The sequence below is a fragment of the Eptesicus fuscus genome, chromosome 6, assembly GCF_027574615.1.
Source record: "Eptesicus fuscus isolate TK198812 chromosome 6, DD_ASM_mEF_20220401, whole genome shotgun sequence".
Taxonomy (NCBI): Eukaryota; Metazoa; Chordata; class Mammalia; order Chiroptera; family Vespertilionidae; genus Eptesicus; species Eptesicus fuscus.
The window spans coordinates 92906324-92921395 of NC_072478.1; the positions used below are offsets into that span (position 1 = coordinate 92906324).

The window sequence follows — 15072 nt, forward strand, 5'->3', positions numbered from 1 at the left end:
GCATAGCACAGCACTGTCAGGAAGTTCTTAAAGGCTGCTGGAAGGAGTAGAGGAAAACACAAGAATCACCACAGGCTATATAAGCAAAGGAGAAATGGAAATCTTTCTGTTTTCACAAAAGTCACTTAATGAATTATATTTCATTCCTGTCTCTCAAGGATTTTTCAATTATTAGAAAAGTACTGAATGACAAAGTCTCCTAAAGCACAAACTATAGGATGCTACATGTCCCAATGTGCTGAAAAGACTCATAAATGTCATTCCGTATCAAACTAGACATATAACTCAATGGACTTCACAACATGAGAAAGCATCTTTTAATTACAATAACAAGAAAAATATAGTCTAACTACCAAAAGCTACACAGACTGGAATCATGAAGTATGCTCAAGCAGTTCAGAACAAACATATGCTGGGACTGGCAAAACCTAGGGAATTTGAGAGTGTGAATTTGAGAGTGAAGGGAATAGATCATGGCAGTGAACAAAAAAAAACCAAATTGTCAAGATCTGTTTTCGTCCTTGACCATGGGGTCCAAACGAATTATGAACATTAAAGGGAACTTTTCCATTTCCCTGTCCATATCCAAACTCAACTTAAGAGGCAAGAATAGAAGGTACAGAGAAGTCATGAGGTTAAAGAGATGAAAACATTGAAAATTAAGACAGGTTGGAGAAAAAGGGGAAGAGCAATGAGAAATAAAATAATTCAAATGTGGCTAAGAGAGCTTTTGTTTTGAACTTTGGTTAACAAGTTCTGATGGCATATATGTCCTTTAGAGATTGAATAAAACCATTTACTGAGTTGCCTGCTAAAACTGCAGTCAAAATTTTCTGTAAAAGCTTGAGAATTTTAAAATATGTCTACTAATCTGAAAGTGACCAACTTGAACAAAACATGAACAAATAGTTTATTAAATTTAATTATGGAATTAAATTTGAACCCCCAACCAGGGTATATTCCCTGACCAGGAATCGAACGCGCAACCTTTTGGTGTACGGGACAACACTCCAACCAACTGAGCTACCAGGATGGTTTTATTAAAATGGTGGTTTTTCTAATAATGTACATTTGAATGACAATGTGATAAACCAGACTGAAAAAAATTTTTTACCAGAAAAATCAAAGTAGATGAAAACTAAACTGGTTATTGTGGTAGATGTCATACTAAATGTGTGCCAAAGATACTGGATATTGGCAGAACATTATCTGATGTCAAAATGAAAAAAAACAACAACACACATATAAAATAGTTAAAGTTGATTAGTTAGGTCTCTGAAAATAATTTATAAAAGAATGTGATGCAAATAGGATGTACAACTCTATCTCCACTGCAAATACTATACTTACTAGTTCACTGTGACTGATTATGAAAACTTATTCAATTTTCTAAATTTAATTTTACATTGTGCTGGTAAAAAAAGAGGATTATAAGCAAGTAGAATGAGGAAATAAGCTGCAAAGAGCAATTTCTACTAAAAAACACATTAAATTGCTATAGATAGTTTGAAAAAGTTAAAGAACAAAATAAATTACTTAGGCAAATAATTTAAAAATTTCTTATTCCCCTAAACAAATAAAAACTCCAAAACATATTTACATGATTTATTTAATATAAATATTTTTTCCCGATTCACGAATTCCCTTTTGATGCTGAGACATAAAGAAATTTTTCTGCTGTTAGACACATCCTCTAACAGCAAATTAAGTACAGTATTTTTTCTTGTGGGCAAGAAAGCAGAGTTGCAAAGGAGTGAAAATAGGCTTTTATACTAGTAGGTAATCACAAGACAAGAAATAGAGAGTTCCAATGATGAGTTATGACTTCTCAGTGTAATCCAAATATAAACAATTCATATATGGGAGGGGAGAGTCAGAGAGCCCCAATATGCAGTTAAGTATACATAGGACTGTGTCCACAAAATGACCAGGGGTGACCAGAGCTCCAGTAGAGCCGAGTCCAAAGAGACATGCTCTGAAAGATCTATTTTCTGTATCTGTTTCAAGCACCTAGTGATCTATTTTAAGCAAAGTATATGATTACATTAAAAATAAAGACGGAAGCTCTGGCTGGGTAGCTCAGTTGGTTGGAGTGTTGTCCCGTACACCAAAAGGTTGCGCGTTCAATTCCTGGTCAGGGAATATACCCTGGTTGGGGGTTCAAACCCCAGTCATGGTGCATACAGGAGGCAACAGGATGATGTTTCTCTTTCCCTCTCCTCCTCCCTCCCTCTTTCTCTAAAATCAATAAACATATCCTCGGGTGAGGATAAAAATAATAATAATAATGATAATAATAAATAAAATAAACACAGGAGATGAATGTTCTAGCTGCTCTGAAATGTGTTAGGAACAATACAATGATAGGCCTAGATGAAAATTGATGGTACTGCCAGTCACCTTTTTCTACGTCAAATTAATGCACTGCCTAATGAAGGGAAAAGACCGAGGCTGAACTAACTTATAGGAAGTTTAGTATCTATTTTTGGCCCCAAACAGCTAAATTGGTTTCAAATTAGGAAGATCATCTCTTGATCAAAATTCATATTTTTATGTGCTAAATGGTGACTTAGAGAAATCCATTTTTTAAAGAATGATAATCCCAAGAGAGCAGGATATATAGTTTTATTGCAGTCATTTAATTAACAATTAATGGTTAAAATCATATTCTTGCATCCACCAAAGTAAAAAATAAAGAGGAAGATTCCTAAAATTCATGTAATAGGAGCTGAAATGGCTATTAAATATATTTTAGTATTCTAGGTATCCCTAAAAAGAAAAAAATAACATTTTGGTCTTTCATATTTCAATGATTCTTAAAATATACCCAAGAAGCTAAATGGATATTTAGGTGCCAGTCTGTTTTTGATACTCACTGTATCTGAATCCTCCAACACTGTCTGAGGAAACCCCAACATATTTGTCTTTGTTCTTCTTTGCTTTCTTTCGCTCTTCACGAAGCCTGTCGTCATCCTGGGCAAATTCAACCAGTTCTTTCACCTTTTGGCGAATATTTATACCTTGATCCTTGCCATGCTCATCTGTGAGGATGGTAAGGGAGAAACGAAACCTTAAGAATTCAGTTAATCTGTATTGAATGCTTTAACACAAAAAACAGGCATGAAAATTTCAACATAAGAAACTAACTTCAATATTTTAAAATTAATAAAAAGAGGCAAAATGTGTTAAAATTTGTCATTTCCTCATCAGCAAATTCTAAGGTTTGAGATGCAATTTTGGTTTGTAAGAGCCTGAAAAGGTGAACTATAAAGGACCAGATACAACACTATGCAAGATCAATTAAAGATCCACTAAGGAGGATTACTAATAATGACCATATGAAATGGACTTATATCCAGAAATGTTATTTTCTTTTTCGATGGGATTATAACAAAACAAAAAGCAACACTCACTTCAGTCATTAAAATTCACAATTAATGACTGAAAAGTACCCACCCCCAATTCCTTGGTTTTCCCAATACAAGTTTGAAAACACTAATTACCAGAATTTAGTATAGCTGAAAAACTGAATTTTAAAGTGCTTTCAACTGGGGTACACTACAAAATGAAATGTGGTTCATTCTGTATCCTCTTTCACATTCAAAACACACTCTGGCCTTGCTGCCTTTGCACAGTAAATATTATTTGGTGGGAGGAAAAAGCCCCCAGCTTCAAACAGATGTGTGTGTTTTGGAGCTCTAACCTTTTCTTCCCATCTGATTAAAGCTATTCCTTTATGGACACCACAGGGGACCAGTCTCCAGTGCATATTTTAATATAAACCCGAACACTCATGTTGTGTTGGTTCTGTTGTTATTAGCCAGTCTTTTCTGCAAGTTCTTGTCTTCACTAATTAATACTCTAGGGCCCCACGTCTTGGATTCTGCACTCGTCACACAACCAGCAACAGTCACATTCTAATTAGAGCGGAGAAGCTTCTAAGCTGGTTCAGGTGACTGACAACTCCAACTACTGTTTTAATTTGCTTATAAGGTTTTTCTATTGCTCACCTACAAAGTGGTAATTTTCCAGGGATCGCAAATCATAAATGTGTTCTCTGGCACTTGTAACAACACGCTCTGATCCATTCCTTATGAGGTAAGCTAGGAGCAGCAATGACTGTAAAAATAAAAAGCACCAAATAATTTAACAAAATAAATACTGGTAGAGCTTTGGTAAATGGTTAAAGAAAATAATCCCAACATTAGCCAATAAATAATCTTCATGAGGGGAGTGGAAACTCTTTACGTGTATTAAACTATATACAGTCTAAAACTTAATATTGTCAATTTGAAATTCCCCTTATACCAAGCACTATCTACTGAATACCATGTGTCAGAAGATGAAAAATAAAATTCGGATGTTAAGAAATATTTGAATGTATGATATAAATGAATACTAAACTTTTAGAAAGCTGGCTCAGTTTTTACTTTTCATCTGGGCATTATGGAAGTGTGATTTGTTAGAGCATAAGTTTAAAGAGAACAACTATTTATTAATTATAAGATCCCACAGAATTTTCCACAGATAAAATTTAATTTTGGGGGTTAATAATGTGGCTTTTGTTTCAAATATTTGCTGCCAACAAATAAAGAGAAAAAACGTTTATGAGGTTTCTTTTTGAGGGGATAAAAATGTTCTGGTATTAAATAGTGGTGAATGCTGCACAATTACACTAAAAGAAGTGAACTGTGCATTTTGATCTTAACTTTGCTTGGAACAAACCTCACATAAAGATAAGATCTATAAAAATTTAACTAAGTTGGCAAAATTGAGTGGTAAAAACCCTTCACCAGGAACTATTCTTGATTTACTTTTTTATTATTTTGTGTTTTTATTTTTTCTATATTGTTGAGAAGATTACAGATGTGCCCCCTAAAAAGTAGTTTGCACAGGATTATTTTAAACTCTAATCTAAAAAATTCAATTTACAGAAATGTTAACTATTTTATCACAACTACTGTACAAGTTGAGGAAATGACAGTGAATGTTTTCAGAAACAAACAGCATACAAAACATGTAACTAAAACATTGTTTTCCAATCCTGAAAGCCAGAAATGTTGTTTTCAAAGTTTCAAATATAAATATTACACACCATTTTAGAAAGCATATTAGAACTTATTCCAAGTAGCAAAAAAATATGGTGGAAAAGGAAGAAGAGATGACAATCTTGTTTTAATATTCTAGATTATATTAGGAGATCAAAACAGATTCTCTAACTTTATTTTAAACTAACATTTTTGATGCAGAACTGTAATAATACTGTTACAAATTAGGCAAAATTTTATGTAGAGATGACAAACCATATTAATTAGACTATAGTTTTCATTTTAATTGCTCATATACTAAATATGCATACTATTATAGATTCATTACTTCTGATATGCCTAAATGTTTTTGGTTGGAAAAATTTTAACCTATAAAATAAAAATAGTCAACATTTAGAGGTAGTATTAGTATTATTTTTAAACATTTTAAGAATAGTTGTTTATGGTAACTAGAAAATATAACACAAATACTTGTTTTAGGATATTCTAGGACTTAATGTCACTTATGAATATACACCTTAAAATTTCAAGCATTCTTTTTAAACATGTTAAGTAATAAAAACAGACTAATGCCCATACCTTATAAACTCTTCTCCAATTTTTTTTGTTGTCTTTTAACATTCGTGACCAAAGCATATTCATAAGTTCTGGAAATTGTTCATACATAAATGTGGCCCTGAAAAGAGAATAATTTTCCTTGCAATATGTTAATTTTGACAGTAGATGGCAGGCTTGTTCTAAGTTGTTATGTTTTCCTAAAGAGCCTTAAAAAAAATTAATAAGCTTAATTAAAAAAATTTAATGATATGCTTCCTTAAAAGTGTTTTTCCTGTATTTTGTATATCTAATACATTTATAAACCCCAATAACTAATGCTATATTTTACAAGTCTTTAAATTTTCATAAGTTTATTTCAAGTTATTTTATACACATGTCAAACTTTTACATGGTAAGTTACAGTAAGTCTTTAAACTTCATTGACAAAAATTCTTGCTTTACTTTTTTGAGCTAATTTTTAAAGGAAATGGACCCAGTGTAAAAAAACTTCCTCCATTAATATTTGAATGATTATGCAAAATTTATATCTGGCAGCTAAACGATTTAAAACTGAAAGCAAATTTCACATTTCTGTGTAAAGATACTTGGATTCTTTCTGCACTACTGAGTCAAATTATAACTTACTTGGCAATCTCTCCCATGAGTTGCCCAGAAGGTCCCCAAGGATCATCATTCGTTGCTTCTCGAACCTTAGACTCGATCTCTGAATAATTCATAACCACATTGGTGCTGCAAAGGAAAAAAATGCACGCACATACGCACAAAGATTAGCATCAAAATGTGAGAAATACATGAAAACTTAATAATGACACTACTGGGTGTCCTAATGAGATACCTCTACAAGGTGGAAAAGAAAATATCTTCTATGCACAAGCTACCCTGAGGACACTATGTAGTACATTTAAGTTATCTTTAAGAAGATTTTACTATTCCATTATTCTTCACGGATACTGATAATAGATTATATTAGAACTGGCATATGTCCAGTAAAAAATGATTTTGGGTCAAATTAAAAAGAAAATTGAACATGATAGAGTTTATTATAAACTAAAGTTGTCAGTTTCCTGACTCGAACTAGTTTACATGCAGTCTGAAATTTCTGGCTTACAGAAATTCTGGAAATTAATTGACAAAATTATATAATAGCTGAACATTATTTATATTTTTTAAAAAGCAGTAACAAATAAGAGATAACACTCCAAAAAATGTTTAGAACCACTTTGAACATTTAACTGTAAACACTTAATCTTTTTCACTTACCATATACATTTTGAACCTCACTATATAGTCACTGTAACCCACACTTTTAATGGCTACAGGATATTCCATCAGGAGATTGTATGATAATCATTTAACTTTCACTTAGACTTCAGTAGTGGTCAAGAACATGGCTTCTAAGAGTCAGAAATATCTCATTCCAATCACTTCATAACCTTTGACAAAACTATTTTAATTCTTTCTAACTCAGCTTACTCAAATGCAAAATTAGGATAATTAAGATTACTAATTCAAAGGGAAGCATATCAAATGGTACTTAATTATTAGCACAGTGTCTGACACATAGGAAGTGCTTAATATGTTAGCTATTATGCTTTTATTCTTAAAGATAATAATCACCTATTAGAATTTTAAAATATTAAATATTTTTATAAAAAATGATTAACTTTAAAGAGTACCTTAAATTTAAAACATTAGATGGCAAAACTGCTTGATATTTAAAGCAATTTCACATGCTTATATGGACTTAAGAATTCAAAGATATGCTGAGGAGTAAAAAAATACTTTGAAAATGTGACACACTATACCACCATTAATTTGACATCTAAAGCTCCAATTGTTACTAAACAATTGTTACAATAGATGACAATGAATATGGTAATTCAAATCTCCCACTTAAAATTAAGTCTTAGAAATAATGAGAAATCAGAATTTGGTTTTCTGTTTATTACTTAAATAGATCCAACTTTTGCTGTATAGTTTTTCAGCCATCAAACAATTTTGCTTTTAAAATAAGAAAGGTTTGATTAAAATTGGCAACCGAATCTTTCTCAAACATAAAGAAATATAAACTTCAGATTTACTGAAAACACTTCAATTTATTTTGAAGGAATAGACTAGTTATAAACAGTTTTGGGTCAAATTTTAAAGGAACCATTATGCATATAATTATGACTTGCCAAATCACAGAATAAACCCGACTTCTAGATTTACATTCAAAATACTGTTCTACTAAGGAAGAAAAGCAAAACACTATTATTTTCTTTTAAATCTTGGAAAATATTAATTAGTGTGATAAAATAAATACAAATTATTTCCCTGGGGTTAAAATAAAATACACAATCTCCACTGCCTCCTTGAAAATTTAATACTATTAATGAGTGAATTTACATAAAAATCCACTAATGATTCTATTGACAATAATTTTATGTATAAAGGGAATAATCATATTTTTTCCCTAATTTTGTCAACAATGGAACCAAAATAAAATCAAGGCAGCCAATGACAGATTTGCAATTTAAGATGCCACAAAATAATTGATTTCAGAATGCTTTTGTTTGTCCTACTGGCTGAAGAATGAATGTGTGGTTTAGGCAGTTAAAAGTGTCAAAATGCAGCTGTGGGAATGAACAATAGCAATTAGGATTATAGTTCATCCAAGCATTTCATTACCAAGAATGCACTTGAAATTTGTTTGCATTGTTTAATTTGTTTGAGAACAAGATTAAAGAAGTTAATCTTAGTCCATACTCTTGAAATATTTTCACTAGAGCCTTCATAAATGCTGTTGCTTTCAGAACACTACTTTCCTTGTTCAAGCTACAAAAGCCCATGGGTCAAATGAGAAAGGTCCTGTTTCCATAACCCTTCACAAAATTCTTAGCTGAAGGCCTGTGGGTTTGAATATTGTGTGTTTAGAAGGAGAGGTGGCAAAGAGCCAATAATTTAAGAATCCTTATTTCATTGGTTTGAAAAACAATGGGAACTATGTAAAATGACAACTTGCCATTAAAACAGACGTACAATATCATTATAAAGTATATCCACAGAAAGATATGGCAACGATAATAACAAAAAATAACAAAATGAGAACACTTCCATGAAGAGAAGCAGGCTCTATTTTAAAGTCATTTTCCACTAAAACTTACTTTCAGAAACTACAAAGAATTCTCTTAAGATGAGATCTAATCATGAAGAATTTCAAAACAAAGTATTTTTAAGACTCACTCTATTCAGAAACAAATGTAAACTAAAACAAAAAAAAAACACTGTATAGTTTGGCCTTATTCCAGGTCATTCAAAAATAACTATTTCTAAAAAGGTAGAAATGGCATTTTGATCTTTCCTTTCCCAAGTTTTCTATTGCCCTCAATACACACCCTACCCATAATTCCGGTGACCTTTTAAAAAAAGGAAAAACCCTCCCTCCCTCCAAAAGGAAAAGTTAAAAAAAATTATGTCCAGATGTGAAAGGAAAAAGCAGCTAATTTATTCCCTAAAACTTCCCATGATTGACACAAATGTTTTAAAATGGATATTTCAGACACTAGAGGGGGCTCTCTCATCAATTTTTTAAAACAAAATTCAGACAAAGGTCTTTGATCTATTCCACAAACAAAATTGTAAGAAACTAGTGACCTGGTGCACGGATTCGTGCACATTGAAAGGAAATTAATTAGAAGGTGGCCGGTGGGGTGGGACTGGGTGAGACAGGCCCAACACACCCTGGAGCCAAACTCCCGCAGTCCCTCCTCAGCGTCTGCGAGTGAGCAGGGTCCCTCCGGCAGGTGGTGTCTCTTGGCCTGACCTGCGGGGATTGGGTAGAAACTGGCTCTCCAACATCCCCCGAGAGGTCCCGGAGTGCGAGAGGGCACTCTGCAAAGTTGCTGTCGTATAGGGTGTGGAACGCACCACACCCTACGGGGCCAACAGTGCCCCAGCAACAACACAACCCACGGCCGAAGGTAATCACACGACCCCATGAAGAATCGGGCTCCCTCCTCTCTGGTTTTGGGATGTGTCACCCGAGAACCACAGCTGCCAAGTCACTGCAGCTCGGCAGCTCCTGCGTTGTGTCTGCCCCCTGATGGTCAGTGTATGTCATAGCAACCGGTCGGACGGTAGGAGAGACACTTAGCATATTAGCCTTTTATATATATATAAATTACCAGTAAAGAATACAAGCTGATCATGTCCTGAAGATTTTACCTTTAAGCAACACTGAACAATTGCTTTTTACAAGGATAAAATCCACAATTAAAATTATTACTTATATTTGTAAAACTGCTAATTGCTTCCACAGTTCTTTTACAGTTTACTTTTGTTTCTCACAAACCCTAATAAATAGGTAGGACAAAACTAAGAGTCCCCAGTGAGTGTACTTAACTCCAGACAACCCAGCACCACTCACTCACTGGATCTTTAATGCCAGCTGCTAAAACTTACCATCCTCAAGCTCTACAAACATGCTTCATGGCTGTGTGAACTTAGACCAAGTTCAATTAGTTGAGGGTTGATTCCTCAATCTGTAAATTATTAATGTTCACTTTAGCCTTCCTCTTTATTCCTCATTTTCTGCTTATTTCACCACTCACTAATGATGAAATATCAAGTTACTTTACTTGACAACAATTTGAGTCCAGGTTTTAGAGGCAAAAATTGGTTGAAAGTATAAGCTAAAATGGGCTTATACTTTCAATGCTTCTAATCGGCATTAAGAATAATCAGTAAAATGTTAAGAAACATGTGTATAGTCATTTATATTTTTTTCTGTCAACTCAAGAAAAGGCTTTATTAAAACAAAACTATACACAAGAGGAAAAGTAAAGTATAAGTGTAATCCAGAACTAACTACTAAAAAAGGAATAAGGAAATTAAAACGGAATGATGTAGTAAAAAGTATTTTTTCCAGCTTGCCTTTTTAATTTTACTTATTTTTTAAAGATGGATTCAAATGTGACTACATTTTTAATATGGTTTTTTCTTCTTGTTTTAAATTTACTATAAATACTTCATTCACTCCAAGGTCAGGAAAATATTTAGCAGTATTTTCTTTTGGATCTTTAAACTTCTATTTTATTGTATGCATGCATACTTAAATCCACACTTAAGACACAGAGGGTCAGAGAAACAGAAAACATAGGCAGCAAAAGACAAAGACAACTCAAAATAATGGTTTTAAGTAATAGTATGTTTTTCTTACAACTTTGCTGAATTTTCCAAAATTACCCCATGAACATTATATTGTAATCAAAGGAAAATTATGAAATATCATTAAAAAATAAATCAAGTAATGTATCAGTAGCTACACTTTATGTAAAGGGAAATAAGCATCATGATAGACCACTTGAGTATTATTTATATTTCCAATGTTTTGTTTTTGTTAGGCTAATAAGTGCAGCAAACTACTAACTAAAATATATGTATATGTACTAAAATATGTATACAAATCAAGTTCTATGTATGTAAAACTCCAGGAAATAATTTAAGTACCTACTACTGAAATTAAAAGTGATTTTTAAAACTATATATTAGGGAAGAATGATTCCTAAAAATAAAACCTCTATTTAAAAGTTACTTTTAATTTCAATGCCACAAAGAGTCAGATGATACTTTTATGATTTAGGTAAAATTATTATGCTCCCTGTAAAGTATCAATCTTTAAAAAAACTTAAAAATAATAAAACATCCATAAAATGAACAATGAAGAAAGTTTTCTGAGGTAACAAATCATTCAAGCCAGGAAAATTTGTTATATAGGGTATCCCCCCAAAATGTATACACACTTTGAATAATTATAAAGGCAGTTTTTACTAAAATACACTTCATTTTCAAAATTGAGCTATTAGCTGTTAAAGTGTGTATGCATTTTTGGGGGACACACTTTATTTTTTAAAAAATCTTTCTAGCCAAAACATTAGGGAAATAGTTTTAAGAATAATAAGCTCTAAAAGCTTGATAATGGCCTGTGATACTCATTTTTCATCAGGAAAGGGTCTTCACCTTGTTATCCTTAATTGCAAGCTGAACATTTTATAGATTCAACACTCATATTTTAAAACCAAGTTACATGTTATTATAGTTCTGTAAAGAATATCAAATTTATGGTCAACAATAAGAACTCCAGTACTCCCAAACTGAACAAACATAATTTTCATTGTTAGCAGAAAATGTGAGGCTGTATAGAAATGGTGTGAGGGAGGTGGAAAAGCTGATTCACCCTCTTAGCTGGATATTTGCTACCCATTAAAAAAAAAAAAAAGATATCTTCTTGATCTGAAAATGCAACACAAAACAATGGAAAATGTCTTAACACAAACAGTGGTTCAATAGAAGAATCAATGCTACTGAAGCAAATGTTATCATATTTGATTATATAGTAGCTTAGTTATACTACAGTGCTTCCTCAGCCCCCTCTTAAAAAAAAAATGAGGAGAGAGCAGAAAATATTATATTTGTAACAACTCCTTAGTAAAGAAGTTAAGAAACTCACTCAGGATCACATGATTGGTAAGTGGCAATAGATGTTCAAACTTTGTTAGGTTTTCTAATTCCAAAGCCCATTTTCTATTGTGCCATTATGCCCTAAAATCAGAGAGTTATTAATATTAGCTGACCTACATGAAAAGCCTACTAATTAATATATAAGATAACATCACAAACTGTGCTACTAAAAGAACTAAATGCTGATTTAATATTTAAAAAGACCTAAAAAAAATACATTCTAAGTCATGGAAATTATATTTTCTTTGGCTTTAGTAAATATTAAATACAAACTATTCAACTGAAAAGAAGGAAACCAATGTACCCTCTTCCTCTTAAAAGTAGGGCAAGAGATCAACCGAAGGATTTGTATGCATGCATGTAAACACAACCAGCAGACACAAGACACTAGGAGGAGGGGACGAGAGCAAGTGCCGGGGTGTAGGGGAGGCGGGGGGGGGGGGGGGGGGGGGGGGGGGGGTCAGTGGGGAAAAAAAAAAAAAAGAGACATATGTCCTACTATTTGTAATACCTTAAACAATAAATTTTAAAAAAAATAGGGCAAAGAAAATGGGGAAAACTGAAATTAAAGATATCTAAAGTATGAGGCTGTCTTATCCATTCTCCTGCAGTAACACGATTTCAGAAAAGAGTAATCTGATTACTTAAAAATCATATATCCTATATGTGGGAAGCTCATATGCATACTATTTATGACTTCACCTATTTACATAAAGGATTATGCACCTTCTGATTTCCTCTTCACTTTTCAAAAGAGAACATTGAAATTCCAAATGCTGAAACATGAATTTACACCAAAAATAATATACCTCATCCTTTAGCTATCAGTCAAAAAACAAAACAAAACTAAATAAAAATAAACACTTTAGAGCAGTTTACTTACTGCCAGGTTTTGTTGAGGGAGGAGGGGAGTCCCATGGTCTTTTTTAAACATCAAGAATAGGTCTAGATCAGGGGTCCTCAAACTTTTCAAACAGGGGCCAGTTCACTGTCCCTCAGACCGTTGGAGGGCCGGACTATAGTTTAAAAAAAAAAAACTATGAACAAATTCCTATGCACACTGCACATATCTTATTTTGAAGTAAAAAAAACAAAACGGCAAAAACACCCGCATGTGGCCCGCGGGCCGTAGTTTGAGGATGCCTGGTCTAGATACTCAAAGAGCAAGTTAGACACAATGACTAGATACGTAAAACATTTTAAAAACATGGTACAGACAAACTGCCTAAGTCAAACTTAAGCTGCCTGTCTACATGACATTATAACCACAGAAGATGTTGTATTAATGTTCAAAACACCACGTCAATTGTTCCCTCCCATCTATATATATAAAAGCCTAGGCGACTATCGCAACCAAAACAACCGAATGGATGACTGAACAGGCGCGTGGGGCGACCAGGCCAGCAGGGGGGTTACTGAGGGACGACCACACGACTGAGCAGTGGGCTGCGTGGGGCGACCAGGCCAGCAGGGGGCTTAGTGAAGGCCAACCAAACGACCGAACAGCAGGCTGCGTGGGGTGACCAGGCCGGCAGGGGGGGCAGTGAGGGGCAACCAGGCTGGTGGGGGGGGGAGGGCAGTTGGGGGCAACCAGGCCAGAAGGGGGTTAGTGAGGGATGACCAAACGACTGAACAGCAGGCTGCATGGGGCGACCAGGCCGGCAGGGGGAGGGGGGGGGGAGCACTGAGGGGCAACCAGGGCAGCAGAGGGGGGCAGTGAGGGGCGACCAGGCTGGTGGGGGGCAGGGCAGTTGGGGGTGAGCAGGCCATCAGGGGGTCAGTTAGGGGTGATCAGACAGACAGGCAGGTGAGCAGTTAGTTAGGAGCCAGCGGTCCTGGATTGTGAGAGGGCCCACAGGGATCGGGCCTAAACCGGCAGTCAGACATCCCCTGAGGGTTCCCGGATTGGGGAGGCTGGGCTGATGGGTCCCCTCCGTGCACAAATTTCGTGCACCGGGCCTCTAGTAATGATATAAGACAATAGAAAACTACCCCTAGCTGATGTTAACTGTTTTTGAAATAACCAATTGTTTTAAGCTGTAAAAAAATGAAGGATTGTATACTCTTTTCTAAGCCAAAAGCCATTCTCACATTAATTCTACTACCAAATTCTTAGATCCATTCAGACCAATGATGGGCTTCAACTTCAGTCATAATTCAATCCAGTATTATCATGGGGGTGGAGAAGTAAACTACAGAATTTTAATCATTCTTGATGTTTTCCTCTACTAAACATTGTTGACAGACATATACCTGTAATCTTAACTCAAAATTTTAGACTGTACTTGTGTTACAGATAAAGTAGAAAGATAAATTCTATAAAACTCTTTTCTATAAAAGTACTTATTTTTCAGGGCTTTGGGGGCGGGGGGGGGGGGGAGAGCAAACACCAACACTACTCTGCAGGTAGAAAATAACTATAAAAATAAGTCCCTAACATTCTTGAAAGACTACCTAAACACCTTTGTGTACCTTCAAAGTTATGAAAATGAAAATGTTTGTACAGACTCCAATCTCCCAGATTCGAACAAGATTTAAAGTATTCTGTGTGAACTAGACTTATTCAGCACAAGGAAACCAATATTTAAATTCACCAAGTTTTATTCTTCAGGTAAGAACTTTTGCATGGAGAGCACTTTTCATAAATTTTTTATTGACTTTGTATAGATTTGACTGTGTCATTAACCCAAGGTACCACCAAACCTGGTGCTCCTCTCTAAGTATATGTAAAGCTTCTATTTTCTATCTGTGAATCATCATTTTCTTAGGCTCTGCCAGGCTCACTACTAGTAATGGAGGTTGGCTTTCTTTGATTTTCACAAAGAAGTTCAATTCTCACCACAGTCCCAGAACTGGAGCACAACAAAGCTGTGAGGTAGATGCCTGTGACTAGCTTAGCTAGGTGGCCTGTTTCTACACCTGCAAGTCAAATCTGGATCATAACAAAGTTATATATTATTTTCTT

The 15072-nt window shown here is 34.4% G+C and overlaps 1 protein-coding gene across 4 annotated transcripts in view; it reads right to left on the reverse strand.

The window, feature by feature from the left end:
• The window catches only part of CLINT1 (clathrin interactor 1), a 56095-nt gene that overhangs the window by 23338 nt on the left and 17685 nt on the right, over window positions 1–15072 (reverse strand). For 3 of the 4 annotated variants that reach the window (XM_028154682.2, XM_008147671.3, XM_008147670.3), the window contains exons 2-5: window positions 6231–6335; window positions 5628–5724; window positions 4011–4119; window positions 2877–3041 (exon numbers count right to left, since the gene is read on the reverse strand). In XM_028154682.2, coding sequence (XP_028010483.2) covers window positions 2877–3041; window positions 4011–4119; window positions 5628–5724; window positions 6231–6335 — 476 coding nt within the window. Of the gene's footprint in view, window positions 1–2876; window positions 3042–4010; window positions 4120–5627; window positions 5725–6230; window positions 6336–12990; window positions 13101–15072 lie in introns of those variants that run through there. The other variant, XM_054718104.1, reaches the window with a different exon arrangement.